This window comes from Suillus plorans (assembly GCF_016647745.1).
Source record: "Suillus plorans strain S12 chromosome Unknown HD556scaffold_46, whole genome shotgun sequence".
In the NCBI taxonomy this organism is placed as follows: domain Eukaryota; kingdom Fungi; phylum Basidiomycota; class Agaricomycetes; order Boletales; family Suillaceae; genus Suillus; species Suillus plorans.
Window position 1 is genome coordinate 229,707 of NW_024537430.1, and position 18,700 is coordinate 248,406.

An 18,700-nucleotide genomic window follows, 5' to 3' on the forward strand; every position below is an offset into this window, starting at 1 on the left:
CATCACTTCCATGCATGGTTGCAGAAATCATGCTGAAAGCCTCAAATGAAGAACGAGGTACGGTTGCTGGCTTGACTGCGCTATCCAAAGACCTTGATGATGTAAACACTGATGGTGAGTCTTGCTTTCCTCGTGTATAGTGCAGAAATTAATATTATAAACAATCAGCTGGTCAATCCTATGCCTTGAGTCCCCGCCATCAGAAGACATTGATGACAACAGATACTTATCGACTCCTTGCTCAAACACTTTGCTTCCGCTATCCTCTGGCACCAGTTCACTGCCTCTGTGATCACCCTGTTGTCCCTCACAGCCTCCCGCTTGATCACACTGCTATTTTTTTCGACTATGTGGTCATCAAGGGGAAGCGCTACTATGCCTCTCGTACTGTCGGATCAAACCGCTCTTCCTTTGTTCATGTCATTATCCCCGCTGACAATCCTATTCATCTACATGGCGAGGTCTTGGAAATTTTCCAGGTTGATCAGTCTTGGCGTGAACATGTGCAATCACTTTGGTTTGCGCGCATGCATTGGTTCAAACCATGGCAGGGTGATGCAGGAATGGTATGGAATAAGTTGTGAGTGTACCATTTGACATCTATTTATTTATGAGTTAAAAAACGCTATCTTCAGTGCCGAGTCCGTGAGTGTGCAGCTGTGGACACTTGGAGAGTACCTGGAAGATGAAGTTCAGTTGCCGCGTCTCATTGATCCTGACTGGATTAATGGTCAGTTAGCAATGACTACTGTGTCCGTCAGTGTTGAAAAGACAAAGGTATGGGCAACTATCAATCTTGCCAAGGTACGTCAAAGGCTTCTTGAACAAGATAAATTGACCGGGTAATGCATTATACACAGTAAAACGACTTGAATGTGACCAAAATCATCTTGTAGCTCAAACCGCCATCTCATCAGCATCCATCTCTTCGTTGTGCCACTTCTGAAGTTCTCCCAAGTACTCCTCATCTTCTTTTATCAATACACCCTGGCCTATGTTCTTGTAAAAGCCCGTCAGCCATTCAGTACCATCAAGAAATGTATCATCGGCGTGATCACGAGCCCAGACTGCAGATACCATAGATTTGAATGGTACATTTTTCTTATGTGACTTTGGCTTGTTGTCATTCATCTTTGCTGGCGCTAAGTCAAAGACTTTCTTGCGATGCTTCTGCGCATTTGTTCTGCGACACTTGTTAGCTGGCGGCCGAGTGGTGTCATCTGCTGCGTCCGTATCAGGCTCGTTGTGCTCCTCGTTCTTCTGCATATTGCGCAAAGACAACCAGCGGAGGAAGGCAACATACTGTATATTTAGATGAGCACGTGTTTTTATTTGCAGATACACCATGACGCTGACTTACATCAACAGATCGCCATTTTGAACCTTCTACATAAAATGCCAGTTTCGCAAGCTTCGCTCTCTCCCACTTGGATAGTGTGTCTGCAGAAAGATCCCCCTCAGAATCATAGGAAAGGATGTCAGAAGCAAAGTCAGTATCTATCATCGCAACGGCTCCTTTGTTCCCTGATTGAGTCTCGTAGATCAACGCAGCTTGATGGCGTGATTTTGTGACCTAACATCATGTAAGTGACTGACATCTGATCATTAAATGAGAGACTCACTGCTTGACGACGTGAACGCTGTCGCAATCTATCTTTGCGTTCCAGAGCTTTGGCTGCCTTATCATCGTTGACCTGGTCGCTTGCTTGCTTATGAATGTTTCGAAAGTACGTTTTCATGCACTCGGTGATGATAGTGAGGTCATAGTCTTTATTAGCGATCTCATGCTTGGTGTTAGGATTCTTGTGGCGCGCCTAAACAGTGATGTGAGTCTCATTGATATCAATCAAATTGAATATTTTATACCTTCTCATTTTCCCATACCAGGTTGACGATCTCCTTGATGTACAGTGCATTGACATCATCATCAACGTTACCAAGCCAGTTCGGGTGCCAAACTATCTTGGTAGATACTGCCTCGTGAGGTTCCCCATTACCCAAAGGTTTGACAGCTCCCAACAGCTTTATGCGCTTTGATTTGCTGAGGCACGGATCAATATCACAAAGTTCGAAAAAGTAAGGGTGGATTATTGGCTGTACATGCATAGTAAGTCTATTGATCGTCATGTAGTCTGGTTGATGAGCTTACTTTCAAGGCTGCATGTGAATTCGATATGTTTCTGTTGCCAACTTTTTTCCTGTTGCTGTTGGTCTTCAAGATCTCCTCGACGGCTTCTTCATTTACCTGAATGCGCGCCTTGAGTGAGTCGTTCGATTGCTGAAGCTCATTTTTGGAAAACAGCAGGTTCTGAGTGACATCCTTCAGGTTTTGCACTTCAGATACAAGACAAGCTACAGTTGAATTCAAGGACGAGTGATCTACGGGGGTATCAAGATTGTTATGAGGTGTGCCACTATGATGTCCCATTTGACGCTGATGCATTGAATAGAATGGTTGGTTGCCATAGTTCTGGGGCTGAGTATAGCCATCCAATGGAGTCCCGTGCTGTGTCACTGGACCCATGGACTGTCCTTGAGATGACGGCTGGCTTCCAGTGAATGGTATTGGAGTCTGACCTAGGTGCGATGTTCCTCCCTAAAACGACAAATTAGAGCTGGTACCAATATTTCTCGTAGCCAGAAGACATACAGCCTGCAGAGTCACTGCAGCTCGGTAGGGATACAGTGGAGCATCCTGCAGGTGCTGCTGAAAGGATCCAGGTGCAGGCTACATGATTACAAGTGAGTTTTTATCGAGTTGTGTTACTATTGGACTAATTATGGTTTGTGTAACAGGTCCATCCTGTTGTCCCCCCATCCCAGCACTAAAAAATTTGTCATGCTGGGGCAAGCCATGGTTCGGAAGGCTGAGGGAGGAATCTCCAGGATTGAACTGGTTACTGTAAGGCTCCGGCTCAGTTCCATGGTGTATCACTGGATTAAACTGGTTTTGCAGGTCATTGGGAGCCCTACTAGGCTGTCGCTGTCCATGTCCAGGATACATGGCGTTACTAGTGGGCAGCATCGAGCTGTGGGGAGGAAGCAAGAGAAAATCCGGAGCTGCATGGAGGATCCTAGGAAGCACGGGTAGTGCATGTACAACATATGTATAATCAGATAATAATCAGACTTGTTTCCTATTCTATTCAGAAGTAAACTCGACATGCAAATCCCTAAATTCCGATGTCGGATTAGACTATTGCGCACCTATGGAGAGCCCGTAAATCCTTTGTTTCCGGTGTCCAGTTTGTGTGCCACAAATGTACCTTTCCTGATTCTAACTCTTGGCGAAACATCTATTTTCTTACATCATGTTACTGTCCTGTTATAGGTTCTATTCCTTGTCTAATCTGGCCCGACTATTTTCTCGTCTCCGCTGTAGAAACAACAATACTGAGAGGAACAAATGATGCTCCTGACTGTATCTATAAATGTTGTGAGGTCGCGCGTTGCCTAGTCTGCTATACTTGAGACGACAAGTGCATTCAACCCTAAAGGGGAAGCGAGTGCAGCAAGGATCTAGAAGTAGGTGCTGCTGGTTGGCTGATGCGAAGCGCGGGAAAGCGCAGGTGCGCACAAGGCGCGGGAAGCGAAGGCACAGGAAGCGAAGGCGCGTGCAAGGCGCAGGAAAGCAAAGGTGCACACAAGGCGTGGGAAGCGCGCACGCGCGTGAGCGGAAATGAGAGAGTAAGATTGAGTTTGCTTAAGTGGTGATATGATGCAAGACCAGAGATGTGAGTGCAAGGTGCCAAGGAATAGATTGCAACTATATTCTGCTAGGTAGTAAGTGGGAAAGTGGGAGGTCCAGTGGAAAGTGAGTTCGGTATGTAATACTGGCGCTTATATGGCGCCTAAGCGCTGTCATGCGGAGCTGAATCGCTACCGAGTAAGGTATGCAAAGATATATGTATGTATGTAAGGGTCCATGATAAAAATAAAGGTGGAACGATACACAGATAAGAGAAATGGAAACATACGCACTAGAGAACTTGGTGGACAGTGGATGGATGCATCTGGATGGCTGGCGCTATAGGGCGCTCAAGCGCGGGAAAGCGCACGCACATATACATCGTGAAGCGCGGGAAGTGTGCGCGCATGTTGCGCATTGCACGGGAAAGCTGCGCCTCATATAGGAATAGTTGCAGAGTGATGCTACAAGTTCATGCCATGTGCTCCCTAGTGACAACTGCCATATCACACAATGAGAGGCACAAGTCTCTACATCGGAAGGCTCTGCACATATCCAACAAAAGTTGAGTCAGATCAAAAACCGAGAGCAGCACAATGTACATTCTGGATAAACTCTGTCAACCCCCTCCCAACATGCTCATTAAGAGCAGCCCGAACTTCTGTCCTCATGATATGCTCCAGCGCGACTAGTCACTGAACTGAGCTACTAGCGTGACAAAGTCGAACAGCACGCAAAAAAATTGAACAAGTTATATGTCAGGCTAGTGAGCAGCTGTGAGCTACTACACTTGAGAAATGCTGCCTGGGTTGGCTGTGATGTTTTGTTATATTGATTGTGGTGCCGCCACTACTAGCAAGAACTTTCCAAAGCTGGACATGAAAACAGGGTGGGAAAGGGCAGGCAGAGTTGAGGCGGAGTGTGAATCAATGATGAACATGATGACAGACATCATGTGATTATTTGACTAAGCAGATAATGCCATGGTTCTCAGCTAAAACCAGTTGGCCATGGAAGTTGTGTGGCTATGCAGAGACAAGTGAAGATCTAGAGATCTAGATCCCTGATTTTCCAAACCAAAGTACCCAAAACCCAAAACAGACTGTGATCAGGCACATGCTAACAATAGCCCACCTGAATGTGCAGGGCATACAGTGATACTATATCATCTGTGTTGAATGATATATCATTGCCCTGTGTGTTGGTTCAAAGGCAGGGATATATCACACATTTACTCCAATCAAAGTAAAATGATATATTACATTGACAACATGGCCTGAGACTGCTCCTCCCAGACCACATGGTGTAAAGAGTTGATTCTGTGTAGGCACTACAAATAGTGTTACGTTAGAACTCAATGTGCGAGTGTAATGCTTGTCCCAAAGAGACTGCCTATAGAACTATCTCTTGATATAAAATGCAAGGAATATCTTGTTTAAGATCGAAGATGAGAAAAGGAAAGGTTACCCAAAGTGCGTTCTGAGTTCCGAAGATGAGTCCGAAGTACTGAAGTACTTGTCCGATGTGAGCGAGGGTGGTCTGAAGTCAAAAAACAAAGGTCCAAGGTTGCATGAAGCATCTAAAGAGCTTCCAATGAACAGTGAAGGTTCTGAGAGAAATACGGCAGGTGTGTCGATGTGTGTCAAAGTATAAGACTTGCAGAAGTACCATGGTATGACTAAACAAAGCCTATAAGAAGAACTAAGAGACAGCGAGATGCGAAATGGCAGTGGTCAGGCCAAACAATCATTCCAAATGAACAATGATCAATTGCGCGAAGTACGACTATCCAAAGTGACTCTACAAACTATGACTTGTAGCAAGGAAAGTGAAGTGAAGTGCGAGTAGTTAGCGAGCCAGATTATATCCTACAGTGTGAAGGTCCAGAAACTGCATAGGCAAGAACAGTAGTGAGATAAGCTATCTGAAATGTAATAAGACTCGAGGCGAGCCGCTACAAGATATACATGTAATAACGTTGTAGAGACTCATGCCTCTCATCGTGTGATATGGCAGTTTTCACTAGGGAGTACACAGCACGAACTTGCAGCATCACTCTGTATGCTATCCGCAGCTATTCCCTTATGAGGTGCAGCTTTCCCGCGCAAGGCGCAGCATGCGCGCATGACTTCCCGCGCTTTACTATGTATACGCGCGCGCGCTTTCCCGCGCTTGAGCGCCCTATAGCGCCAGCCATCCAGATGCATCCATCCACTGTCCACCAAGTTCTCTAGTGCGTATGTTTCCATTTCTCTTATCTGTGTATCGTTCCACCTTTATTTTTATCATGGACCCTTACTTACATACATATATCTTTGCATACCTTACTCGGTAGCGATTCAGCTCCGCATGACAGCGCTTAGGCGCCGTATATAAGCACCAGCAGTACATAATATTACTCAACAAACTTCACCTCCCACTTACCCACTTACTACCTAGCAGAGTATAGTTGCAATCTATTCCTTGGCACCTCACACTCACATCTCTTGTCTTGCATCATATCACCACTTAAGCAAACTCACACTTACTCTCACTTGTTTCCGCTCACGCGCGCGCGCGCTTCCCGTGCCTCGTGCATACCTTCGCTTTCCCACGCCTCGCGTGTACCTTCGCTTTCCCGCGCCTCGCGCACACCTGCGCGCTTTCTCGCGCTTCGCATTGGCCGACCAGTAGCGCCTTCTGTTGGACTACAAAGCCGAGACGTCCGAGACGAGAGAAGCCAAAGGATCCGAGATAAGGATGTCTGGCAGGCTATACTGTCATATTAATGCATAATCATGGCTGGTAAGAGACGCTATGGTTATGTATGGTTGACGCTTACCCTCGACCGTCGCTGCCTTTATGCATAACAGGTCCCATGATGCATAATGTTGTCGAGATCCTTGGGTGGCTCGTTTTGGTGGTTCTGATCATGGATCTAGCTTCTCGACCTGCAAATCTGGCCTTTTGGACCCTCATTCGGATGGAACCATCGGGCCTTCTCTCTTCTCCCATCTTCTGCTTCTTCTCGACCCAAATTTGTCCATCTGCTGGTTCATACCATCACGTGCCGTTTTACTTGCTAAATTTTTCTAAGTCCATCTGTCAGAAATTTTAACGTGCAAGATTTCGGTCTTGCAGCTTCATTGGCACGTTCAATCCGGGTGTCCCACTTTGTATAAGGATTAATCGTGATTCATTAAGATTGTTTCAATAGATACATGATGGTGCAATGACGAGTAATACTACTACTAGGTAAGATAGATATCAATAATGTACTTTGTAGAACTCGGCCAATCTACTTCAATCTCCTGCTTGAACACATGTTAGGCGAGCAAACGCAGAAAAAGAGACTCGCACTTCTTTGGTGGCCCGCTGGCAATGACAGGTCCAGCAGCCCTCGCTCGCTTCATATGATTTTGGCCAATGTTGTTGGCCTGTGTGAGTCGTGTTGTTTCCGTGCGAACGCGCCCGGTCTTTCTGATTGCTGGGGGAACATCAGCGGCTGCATCAACTGTTGCCGCAACACGGGCAACACATCTACTCTTCTTGCCCACTGGAGGAACCACCACGTCAGCAGTGACAATTGCCGGAGCAATATCTGAATGGTCACTGTAATTTTCGGTGGTCAGCTCTCCATCAACCAGTGACTCGGCATCTGCCAAATGAGAGTCAGTGGTTGGTGTCGTGTGCTGTAGGATATTGCGGGTTTCAACCGTCACTGCTGTATTGGCTGGAGATTCCGCGCCAAATTGGTCAGTCGTAGGATGTGGGACTTCTAAAGAAGAGCCGGCTGGAACGGAAAGCAGTGGGAAGTTAAATTTTGGAGAGGCGATGAAAGGCGGCAAAGAGTAGTTCTGTCCATAATGTGCATCTTGATTCCACGATAACATTGGCGATGATGGTGAGCTGAGATAATCATCAAGACGCGAGGATGGCATCAAGTCAGATGGATAGGATCCAGAGCTGGTTGAAGTTGAGGCGACTCTGTCTTCGCACATGTCGAAGGCTGGCAAGTGGACGTAATTGCTACCTCCAGACGAACTAGAGAAGCTCGATAACCCCATGTAATCGCTACTTCCACATGAACCGTCGAAGTCGTCCGTAGTGTTGAAAGATAGTAGCGTGTCTGGCAGTAAGGCATCTGGGATAGATGTAGATGCCGGCTGTAACACTGCATTGTTGACAGAGAGACGACCAGGGTGAACGGGAGCTGGAGGTGATGGGAGCTGGATTCCTGGCTGAGCCAGTTGTTCGGCTGCAAGCGGCACTGTATCTTCTTGAGAGGGTGTTGGGGGGACATAGCTGAGTGCACGTGTCTTCCTTGTGGATTCCACTTTGTTACTAATCAGCGTGCATCATTTATGGATGAGGGAAGTGCGCCTTACGAAAAAGATGCGAGACGAAGGCAGCAAATGGTTTAAGGTGTCGTTCATTTAAATCAGGAGTCGCTTGCATCCAGTTCTGACCGTGTTCATTGACTCCAGTATGGAAACTTGGAAAAAAGGGAAAGTCAGTATCTAACACGGCCGTACAATCCATGCCACAACTCACCTGGTGACATTGATGTCGCCGTTATAGCGAGGGTCAGGTCCTGCACCCATAATCGACCAATGGAATCCCGTCATCTCGTGGATTGCCTGCAGAAAATGTGCGATGGGACCCGTACACTCCTCAAGGGCCCTAAGTTATGATAAGTCAAATTTACACTAGCTATCAAATATTAACAATCACTTACTTTGCTAGCTCTGTGTTTGTCCTTTCTTCTGGTGCACACTTCAGCCTAAGCGCAGCGTTTGCCTTCACATCATGTTCTGCTTGCACTGCAGCAAGGCAAGACGCTTGGACCTCAGGGCTGGCAGCTGTGTAAGCTTCTAGAGCCAATTTTCTCGCGGTATTAAGTTTCTCCCCTTTGGTCGTGACACTGCCGGTATCAATTGCATTTCGCAGCTTCTTCTGAACTTCGGCACCATGGTTTGATAGAAATATCTCCGCAGGTGTGTGGACTCGGGTTCCCTTTGCCTTGTTTCCAAACATCTTGTGTATAGATTTCGTCATTGCATTAACTGATGCACGGCCACTCCTTTGCGATCGGTAGTTGAACCACATCCTGAGTTGCTACACGGTGAGTTGTTAGCATGTGTGAATTCTGGTCCCAAATTACGCCTACCTGATGTCTTTTTTTGACAGCTACTCCTAACGGTTTTTTTTGCTCATCCGTTAAGGACTCATGGTTTGGAACATCAGGGTAAACGACACTGATTTCAGGCCATTTTTCAAACCAACCACGATAAACCTCGATCCAGAAGGCTGACAAGGTCGAGTGGAGCTGCACCTTCAGGAATTCACTGTACAGTTCCTGGAGGAACGCCTTTTGTTCAGTTGTCACCCATTCTGTCCCTGCCATCTAGCCGTCGGCATTGCCTTGTGAGTAACATTAATTGAATACATGACACACACAGCTTACAATTGAGTTTTTGAAATTGCTATATGGCGTTGTACGTGACGCGTGAGATTTCAATGTTTCAACAACCGGTCTCACCGCACTAACCAAAAAAAATCATAGCTTCTTGATGTTTGCGGACCAATCATCTCCCCGTACCTGAGTTCGGAGCTTGAACGTTGAACAGGAGCACCTGCTCCAACAGACTGATTCAAAAGTGTGTAAGTACGTACCGAACATATGGGTAGCAGGTTGAAGTTTTAATAGGACAAACTGAGTGGGTAGTACTTCATGTTACAAGCGTCTATTTTTTTTAATCAAGACCTGCCCATCTAGTCAAGAAATACGTGAATTTAGAGATTGAGGCGCTTCTGATACATCAACTCCTTCATTGAATGAGCAACCGTCAACTCAGTCAGCCCTTCAATATCCACAAAAAACTGAATGTCATCTAGATAAGCGAGTGGGTACTTAAGTATCGGGAGACCGAATCAGCGGCATAAGACTGATCTGACACATCACAGAAATCCTTGATCGAATCCACCACGGGAATTGCGCGTCGGAGTAGGGCTTCAACCTTAGCTTTTGCAGTTTTGACAATTGAGGTGTCACCCTTGCCATGCGCATCATCTGGTAGGGTTTTGATGTACTGAAGGAGGACGCCCTCTGTGAAAGTGCAGGGTTCTTGGATTAATGCCAGCATCTCATCCTTGATGCGTTTGAGAGCGAGCAGGCACCCCGGGAGATCCGATCTGTAGGTTATTAATTATGTTTCATTTCATCTATTTATAAAACAGGATGTTGACATACAAGTTGACGTTCTCGTCATCATCTGTCACCATCTCGGTATCCTCTTCATCTGAATAGCCCAAGGCTTCGGCAAGGGCTTTTTGGATCTCCTGTATCTCTTGCGATGGCTTGGTGATGCGAAGTTCTCGCCGCCTTTTCAGTATATTATCTTTGTTTCTTTATTTTGTCAGGAACTACGGCCAGAGAGTTTATGGTGAGAAAACCTTACTTGGCATAATGCCGTCGGCGTCTTTCATGACCTGCCGCTTGTTTGGCCTCCTCTGTCTTGTAAATGGAAGGATGTGCCATGATGATGATGTTGGTTAAGAGGCTGGGGAGATTTGGTTGAAAAGAAGCACAAATAGTGTTTGAGTGTTTGAGTATGGTCGGACGATAACTCGTACATTCATTGTAGGCTATTAACTTGAAGTTGCAATCAATTCCTTCATGGAAGGGTCTTAGTTGGTGCTTGTATTGAGAACATATCTACATTGCAAAATGGACTCAATGTTCTATGGCTGAATGATTCAATGTGCTACTAGAGCACTGCTAACTCGAACAATAATCTTGCAATCGATCGGACGAAAACCTACTTACAGTCGGACGCAAACAAATGTAGTCATTGGTGTCACAACATCCTTCAAACACAATTCGGCTCTCAGTCTCCTCAACAACCATGGGCAGAAACCGGCGCAAAAAGGAGCTGGACAAGCTGCAAAAACAGTGGTATGACCTGAACCGGGAGTATCAAGCTATGCAGCAGGCTGGACGGCAACATGCTGCAGATGCACGCTTAGCTGCGGAAACAGGTGATAATCGATTTCTTCAACACAAACATCAATCGCACACCATCAGAGGACCTAGTTGTCTGTCCACCTCAACAGACTATATCACCAGCATATCTGTACCTTCTCAAGTGACTCCGAATGTGACGGATACTGGTTCAAACGATTTTCTTTCTTATTTTAATGACAACGAGGACGCAGCATACACCATCTATGATGAGCACATGGCCGAAACAATGACAGAGCCCAAAAAGCGCAAACGGACTGCCGCAGTATGTATTTACCTTGATTAAATCCCACTCACTTACTGGTGACACTCATTCAGGATAATCCTATTGGACTTTGGACCAAGGAATGTGAAACTTACCTCCTAGAACTTCTTCGGTTGGAAGGCCGTGGTGACTATATGTTTGCTGAAGCCTGTCCTGGCACCAGTGAATGTGAGGGTTTTCCCGAGTATCGGTGTCAGGATTGTTTTGGTGTCGCTCTCTACTGCAAGGCCTGCACAGTCGCGAGGCACAAGGAAAATCCATTACACAGAATCCAGGTTCGTCATTCCTTTGAATCATCATGTATTATACACTCATTTAGCGATTATAAAGCACTGGGTCGATGGACATTTTAAATGTACTAGCTTGAAAGACCTTGGTCTCCGAATACAACTTGGCCATTTAGTTTGGGGACAATGTTGCAACCCATCACCAGCATTTCACGACGACTTCATTGTTCTGGATGTGAACGGCGTTCACCAGGTTGCTGTTGACTTTTGCGCCTGTGAAACTGCTCAGTCTCCTACCACTCAGCTCCTTCGTGCCCGCTGGTTCCCCGCAACGACTATAGACCCCAAAACTGCCGCAATGTTCCGCCTACTTCACCATTTTCACATTCTCACGTTCGAATCAAAGGCATCTGCCTTCGAGGTCTGGCAAACACTTTCCAGGCTCACGGATAACACAGGTATCAGGACTCCAAAGGTAAGCAAATAATTCCCTCAGTATAATCTACTTTTCTCATCACAGATACGGTCAGGATCGCTACGAGGCACTCCTGCGAATGGTCAGGGAGTGGAGAAACATCAAACTTCTCAAGCGGTTTGGGCGAGGACATGATCCTGCAGGCATTGATGCTACTCTGCAAGGATCTTGCGCGGTTCTTTGTCCAGCGTGTCCTCAACCTGGCAAAAACTTACCACAGGGTTGGGAAGATGCCCCTCAAGATGTTCGGTGAGTGAAGTATCTTGTGGTATGTATCCTAGTTACCAAGATTTGAACAGATGGCTCTATGGACTTTTTCTCGCGATCGACGCAAACTTTCGACTGGCACGGAAGAACGTGTCGTCAGACATGGCCGACCCTGGCCTTAGCAAGGGGTGGGCGTACTTTGTTGAGGAACACAAATACAAAATGTTCCTCCAGGGTGTTAGCAAGCAGCCGCAAGAGGTGCGCACTCTCAGCTCACAGACTTACTATTCTCTAACGTCTTTTCAACTAGAAAAGCACCTGTGTAAGCCACAACGCCGTCAATCTAGCAGAGACCAAGAATTCCCATGGCCTCGCAGCAACAGGAGCTGGGACTGTTGACTGCGCACATCATAATTTTAAACGACCATGTGCTGTTGGCGACCTTCAGAAAGGGGAAAAGTGCGTATTTTATTGTATCGTCGCTTCTCATCTTATAAGACCATCAGATATATCAATATGGACTATCTATTCTTCTCGACCATGCAACACGCCAAGAATCTCGTCACCTTAAACATATCGTATGATATAGCCTGTCAATGGAACAAACACCTGTGGGACCGCATGTCCCAGTATCCCACCCAGATGCACATTGAACATGGCAGCAAATTTGTGACGTTTCTGGTTCCAAAGTTTCACTTGCCTGCTCACATTTTTGCGTGTCAAATCGCCTACTCGCACAATCTCGTGAAGGGCATGGGTCGTACAGACGGCGAGGCTCCAGAGCGCGGGTGGGCCAATATAAACCCTGTGGCTACCAGTACACGTGAAATGGGCCCGGGTTCCCGACGCGACACACTCGATGACCACTTTGGCGACTTCAACTGGAAAAAAGTGACTAATATTGGTAAGTGCGCAATTGTAATAGGTCAAATGTTGTTGTTCAATTGTGTGATCAACTAGGTATCAGTCTGCTGCGGAAGCTCAAGGCCGCTATACCAGAACGCAACCAACACCAGCGTGACTTCAACGAATTCAACGAGACACTCGTTACTGAGCGTACAGAGGAAGTAGCAATGTGGAAACAAGGAGTCGAAAAGTGGGAAACGGACATGTCAGCAACAAATCCTTTCAGCCCGACGACAGCAAGTAAGTCATCAATATTCGTTCTAAAGCTCTACTAACGCTGTTTATTAGCTATAACGCAGGCATCTGTTAGGTTGACTCTCTCTCAGGAAGAAGCTCAAGAGCTCGAGCATGGCATCAACAACTCCCTCCACCATGAAATCTCGCCAGCTGTCCTTATCTCATCAGGCATTGGAATTGAAGAGGAACAGTAAGTTTTGTATTTGCCATCCTTGGTTGATTGCTAACAGACAACTCCCCAGACATCGACTTCTACGAGATCTCTCGGCGCTTGGTGGCCATGCGACTGATCTTCAGCGTTCAAAGTTGCAAGATCGCATGAATGTGCTGCAGCGCAAGATCGAGCAGTGGTGCCAAGTACAAGTCTTGTACATGCCCTCCGTGGCCCCCATCAGAACTTCCCGAAGCTCCGGCAGCAACACATTGAAAGAGGAGAAGGCATACGAAATCTGTCTATGGCTCCCTTCGCAGCTCAAGGATCACGCACCATACGCTATCTGTGACGAACGACTTTGCCGATTTGAATGGGATCTGCGCCGTGCACAGGCATCTGACTCACTGAATGACCTCCGCCGGCATCTCCTTCTTCGCACTCACCTATATAAATTCAAGGATATTAACATTCGGGGTCAGCGAGCCAACACACGTGCTGCTGCTGTCATCAGGAAGGTCGAGCATAATGTTACGGAGGCTGGCAAAAGCTACCGCCGCGCATGGACTGCGCTTAGCAGGCTATGCGGAACACTTGGAGAGGATGGTTGGCAGAGTATCTTTCCTGTGCTCGAGCCAGCTCACGTGCGCGGAATGTCAGAGGGTGAGGCAGGTCAATCCGAAGGCAACCGGACACTCTCTTGGATCTGGAAGACGCAGGGTGTCTCAGCAGCTGGGGAGGTTCTTGCAGACGGTTAGCAGCTCCAATTTTCTTGCCGATATGGTTTTTTCAATCCTGTCATCAGCGCTGCGCATTGAGTGGTGCAAAGCCAGAGCACGCGCGAACCGCTGGACGGAGGAAGTGCAGCTTTTACTGGAGGAGATGCGGCGTGTCAGAGCATTCCTTTCGTGGCATGCTGCATGGTGGGATGAGCAGGCAGGGCGACGAACGGGTCTACCTGATGCTGAGACCGAGGGCATCAAAGGCTATGCCAAACGCCAGGCATCTCTTCGGAGAAACTTACAGATAGCCTTCGATGACATGTGGGTCATGATAGAGTCCTCGGCGACTGCAGAGGCACAAATGTAGGTTCATGTAGGTTCGGCGTCCCCCGCTGTTAGCACACCAGTACCATAGTTCCATGTATGGATATGTCAGTTTGAATTCGGTGTTTCTCCTAGATTCAGAAATCACATCAGAAGATTCAGATATTGAGATCAGATCTAACTCAGATTCAGAAACATTGGAAGACTTAGATAATCCTTGAAGACATTATGCATACTGGCGGTCTGGAGGGCATTATGCATCATGACGAGGGACGAGCATCAACCATACATAACGGCTTGTGTCTAATCAGCCATTATTATGCATAACCCTGCCACGAACAGGTGTGTCTGGAAGGTGATAGGTATGAGCTCAAGCCAAAATGGACATAGGCGAGCGTTGGAGTGACATCGGCTCGCATCCTAGATTATTTTCAGTCTCTCATTCATATATTCAAGTTCCTGATGCACTTACTATAAGACCAGTACCAGTAGCGCAGGTGCATCTCAGTTTCGTTCAAGACACTGAGATGTACGTTCTAAAAGTCACCTAGAGTTGTTAACACGTCTAACGTTAGCTGTAGCTTTCTCATTCTAGGTAGACGCACTGTTTGTAATAGAGTTTCGTTCAAGACACTGAGATCTTTCTCGTTCTAGACTCCTTGTTGTTCCCGCACTCGCTATAAACGCCTTTACCTTCAGCGCCTACTACCAGATCCTTGCTGCACTCGCTTCCCCTTTAGGGTCGAACGCACTTGTTGTCTCAGGTATAGCAGACTAGGCAACGCGCGACCTTACAACATTTACAGATACAGTCTGGAGCTTCATTTGTTCCTCTCGGTATTGTTGTTTCTACAATGTGCAAGGTGTACTGCTATACATATTAACCTAGCTTTCGACAGGCTGACAATGTATATGCCCCTAAGACATAATCAATAATAGATAGACAAGATAAAAATGCACCAGTGAAGTCAAATGGACATGGACAGGACATGGTACAGAGGATTGGAAGTGTATACAGGCCTCAGAAATGGACGGACAACCTTCGGACAACTTGGATGGACGCGCGGAACTCTCGGAAGGTAAGAGAAGTGTCAAGGAGTATAATGTGAGATACCTATGAGTTTGGCAGGATACGCAACCAATGCCAACCTGAGTGCTACACCACGCACTCTCTCTTCTCTCCTGCTCAGATATGGCTGTCAGGATTGCGAGCCAGTGGTTAATGCAGAACCTGCTCTCCTTAGGAATTAATTATGAATAATTTTCATTGGCTGACTGTAACTACTCGGGCATACCACTCGGACTTTAAATTGACAAGCGCTCAGCCAATCGAAATCATGGCCTCAGGGGTTGTTGCTGTCCTCGCCCACACCCAACAGTTACGCCTTTGGGCTTCTTAGTGCTGCAGTATAGACTATTCCCTCTAATTAGCGATGAGAAAGTGTACGTTCTCACGTTACTATGTAGTAGGTGTCACTCAGATACTGCCTTGCATTCTTAGAACATCAGACACAAATAGACATGCAAGGTCGAGAAACCATGCAACAGCACGACGCCATTGTAAACCGTGTGACGGTAATTACACGATATGAATGTCTGTGCACCCCAACGTCATATGAGTCGATGAATAGTGAATTATTGCCATAGATGTACGCGACATACGAGCCGGGTAGTATGCTGTAGCCCCTTAACCCCTGTATAATTTCGAAAACCAAAGTGTCGAGCAGAGTAGCGCCACTGCAAAGACATAAAATATTCTTCCTTCCTTCATGGGATCGCCATTTGCAAGAAAATTGCGCAGCGGAAGAAAGATCAGACCAATGACAAAATTGCTGGACCCTTGAAAATTGAAGTAGGAGACGGACTTTCGAAGGCACAAATGAATACTTACAGTTCAGCGACAGACCCACTGATGAAATGGCGGACACAGCCTGCATGGGGTCAATGAAGGAGCTATGCACTTCGTGGAATAACTGACATGGGGTGGTGCCACCTCGGGGATGATGACAAACGGAATAGGGCCTAATCCGAAGGCAAACGACCTTCAAGATAGCATAAGTTGCGGAGAAGAATTAGATATAAGCCACGTACATGACAAAAGTGGTGATTGCGATACTGGACAAAGTCACGAGGCCACTATTCAGCCCATAGCCAACAGCCAGATGAGACAGAAGAGCGGCAGCGACTGATAATTGGATTAGTTGTTTCCTGCCCACTCGCTAGGTACCTGTTAAGTTGCTGCAGATACTTGAGCATGACTTTTAAAACTCGCCTCAATAAGGAAGATCGGCGGAAAAGTCATGAAAAAGTTGACAATTGTGATTGCCAGCGAAACATATGATGCTAGTTCGGGAAGGGATTTAGAGAGTATATCGTTACTATAGTACAAAACTTTGGTACATTGAGAGATGTTATATTGTGCAAGTGAGTGTTCTGCTTACCTGCGTTAATTCCTGATATTTGTTGGGATGTCATGGCGGCAACAATTGTCAACAGAGGCCGGCGAAGTTCAGTAGAGGCAAACAATTGAGGAATAGTCATTGCAGGCTGGCGGACAGCTGAGTGGCGTTCTGTGGCGCTATCACTGTCTGGTAACAGAGGTTCCTCGCTGTCTTGTTCTTCAGCTAAAGATACGATTAAAAAATTGTCTCAGTAAGTTAGTATCTGCTCACGGTCTGTACGCGAAACATCATGAATTTCGCCCCACAATCTGTGAATCGCTAGCTTCTCTTGATCTACCAGTCCCTTTCTGTTGAGATACGAAGGAGACTCTACGACAAACGGGCTGCTGAAATACTGGAAAATGGATATCCCCGATGAGATGAGCAGTACAAAACGCCATTGTCGGGGAGTTGCAAGACCGAAGCCCATTCCTTGGGTGACCATTATACCGATCACTATAGCCAACTGTGTTAGAACGCCTAACGAGACAGTCGATCAATATTGCTGGTAATCGATGAACTAAGAAACAGCGCGAACCCAAGTTTCCCTTGATTTTGACTGGTGCTATCTCAGACAGGTATATAGGACAAAGAAAAATGCCTAAGCCAGCTGCGAGACCAACAAGAAATCTGTGGGTGTGGGAGATTGTAGCGGATATTGCTAATATGAAGTACATACCTGCCAAGAATCAGTGGACCTACGGAAGAGGACAGTCCAAATACGGCTGAACCAACAGCTGTGAGCACAGCGCTGAGACGAGAAGCACCTTTCCGCCCATAACGGTCCATAACAATGTTAGCACTCAAACTGCCAAAGAAGCCTCCCATGGTATACATGGACGTCACTACAGAGAATGTTGCATCGGACATGGGGATACACGTGGGTAGACCATAGTACATTGGGGCAGTTGGATCAGCGATTTTGCACGTCAGGACAGCCTGTAGCTGATTCAGAGCGGACGTGTGATAACCATACTTGTACAAAGACGTGAGCAGGTCATAAACTTGAGTAGGGAACAATATTGGGTAAATACCTGGAACGAAACAGTTAGGACCCATAGACATACGAGCCAGCCGTACTTTGTAAATGTATGAGCGCCCTCAGAGGTCATCTGAAACTTATGAAGACAGTAGTACAACTGCCAGAGTGCTTCAAGTTGGGGACAGCCGCTGCCGGCAGCAGTCTCGAGGTTTCTCACGTATCATGTGTTAAAGCTTATCGTTAAACGCTCCCGTTCCGGCATGTACTACGGCAATTCCGGCAGAGAGCGACGGCAAAGCAGGTGGCCAATCGGACATTGAAAATAAAAGGTACGCTAGCAGGTATTGATACTACCCTACTTCAACTTTACTGGCAGAAGCCGTCCATACCCAGGCTGCAAACAGTAACTGTTGGAATGCAGCAACTGAGATGCGGTGTTCATACGGACGAGTATACACTATGCATCGTTTCTGAATTTCTGCCTTGGCTTTAAAATTTAATCCCTAATCGGCACAATACACGTGATGCGACGTATGTCGTACTGCGAACTACCCGTAACTGTGCTTCTTACCTAGGTGTACACTACTACCTAGCACCTGCCCGCTGTTTGACACTAGGCTTAAAGCCACACATGCTACAGTAACGAGCCCGTCGTCTCAGAAGCTGCGCCGCCCGTTCCTGTTACGAACATCCAGTAAGCCAGTCGCACACTTACTAATGCACCCGATGCACTCAAGTATCATTGTGCACCCAGCGCCATCTATTTCCATGATCTCTTCTAGTATCGCGCCTTCTCCAACAATGTCTTACTATCCAATGTCACCCACAGTCTTTCCGCCTGCGCAACAGATCATGACACCTCAAGTTTTTACCCACCCTCCTACCGTGACTCGTGAGTGCCGCATCCATTCTGGTATCTTGTTGCACCTCTGCCACCGCATTGTTCACAAAATTGAAATGTATCTATGTCCTATGATATGAATACATGTTTCGTTTACTTCTCCTGAACGTGCCTGCGAATTGGTGACACTGAAAATAACATGCCGCACCGTGAGTTGGTGAAATTTTACTT

General features: G+C 46.7%; 6 protein-coding genes across 6 annotated transcripts; 2 read left to right on the forward strand and 4 right to left on the reverse strand.

Moving 5' to 3' along the window:
• Positions 1–14: 14 nt before the first annotated feature.
• HD556DRAFT_1445718 (uncharacterized protein) lies at positions 15–846 on the forward strand (the record flags this gene model as incomplete). Its single annotated transcript, XM_041306977.1, has 3 exons — positions 15–114; positions 169–580; positions 636–846. 3 exons carry the CDS (start codon positions 15–17, stop codon positions 844–846), a joined length of 723 nt encoding a protein of 240 aa, XP_041157871.1.
• Positions 847–897: 51 nt separating this feature from the next.
• On the reverse strand, positions 898–3,004 carry HD556DRAFT_1310267 (uncharacterized protein; the record flags this gene model as incomplete). Its single annotated transcript, XM_041300388.1, has 7 exons — positions 898–1,302; positions 1,361–1,573; positions 1,623–1,814; positions 1,867–2,094; positions 2,150–2,596; positions 2,651–2,728; positions 2,768–3,004. The coding sequence occupies 7 exons, from the start codon at positions 3,002–3,004 to the stop codon at positions 898–900; spliced, it is 1,800 nt and encodes a 599-aa protein (XP_041157872.1).
• Positions 3,005–6,993: 3,989 nt separating this feature from the next.
• Positions 6,994–9,074, reverse strand: HD556DRAFT_1445720 (uncharacterized protein; the record flags this gene model as incomplete). The annotated part of the gene is made up of 5 exons (XM_041306978.1): positions 6,994–8,003; positions 8,056–8,162; positions 8,222–8,350; positions 8,406–8,785; positions 8,838–9,074. 5 exons carry the CDS (start codon positions 9,072–9,074, stop codon positions 6,994–6,996), a joined length of 1,863 nt encoding a protein of 620 aa, XP_041157873.1.
• A 487-nt stretch (positions 9,075–9,561) lies between these two features.
• Positions 9,562–10,208, reverse strand: HD556DRAFT_1445721 (uncharacterized protein; the record flags this gene model as incomplete). Its single annotated transcript, XM_041306979.1, has 3 exons — positions 9,562–9,862; positions 9,921–10,076; positions 10,129–10,208. 3 exons carry the CDS (start codon positions 10,206–10,208, stop codon positions 9,562–9,564), a joined length of 537 nt encoding a protein of 178 aa, XP_041157874.1.
• Positions 10,209–10,575: 367 nt separating this feature from the next.
• HD556DRAFT_1445722 (uncharacterized protein) lies at positions 10,576–14,248 on the forward strand (the record flags this gene model as incomplete). Its single annotated transcript, XM_041306980.1, has 11 exons — positions 10,576–10,956; positions 11,010–11,231; positions 11,287–11,658; positions 11,714–11,907; positions 11,958–12,123; positions 12,176–12,324; positions 12,372–12,769; positions 12,826–13,011; positions 13,060–13,198; positions 13,251–13,912; positions 13,965–14,248. 11 exons carry the CDS (start codon positions 10,576–10,578, stop codon positions 14,246–14,248), a joined length of 3,153 nt encoding a protein of 1,050 aa, XP_041157875.1.
• Positions 14,249–15,693: 1,445 nt separating this feature from the next.
• HD556DRAFT_1388213 (general substrate transporter) lies at positions 15,694–17,813 on the reverse strand. Its single transcript, XM_041303480.1, has 10 exons — positions 17,681–17,813; positions 17,326–17,621; positions 17,185–17,276; positions 16,878–17,126; positions 16,647–16,829; positions 16,478–16,596; positions 16,297–16,424; positions 16,184–16,247; positions 16,097–16,136; positions 15,694–16,044 (listed from the first exon to the last, which is right to left on the reverse strand). The coding sequence occupies exons 1-10, from the start codon at positions 17,756–17,758 to the stop codon at positions 15,893–15,895; spliced, it is 1,401 nt and encodes a 466-aa protein (XP_041157876.1). The 5' UTR covers positions 17,759–17,813; the 3' UTR covers positions 15,694–15,892.
• Between the last annotated feature and the right edge of the window lie 887 nt (positions 17,814–18,700).

What these genes read in the sequence shown, in the direction of transcription:
- HD556DRAFT_1388213 (XM_041303480.1), bottom strand. Translation starts at nt 17,758, where the DNA reads ATGACCTCTGAGGGCGCTCATACATTTACAAAGTACGGCTGGCTCGTA. An exon ending in TGATGTTTCGCGTACAGACC is followed by an intron (nt 16,830 to 16,877) that starts GTGAGCAGATAC and finishes TCGTATCTTTAG; the next exon opens with CTGAAGAACAAGACAGCGAG. An exon ending in AATATCAGGAATTAACGCAG is followed by an intron (nt 16,597 to 16,646) that starts GTAAGCAGAACA and finishes AATGTACCAAAG; the next exon opens with TTTTGTACTATAGTAACGAT.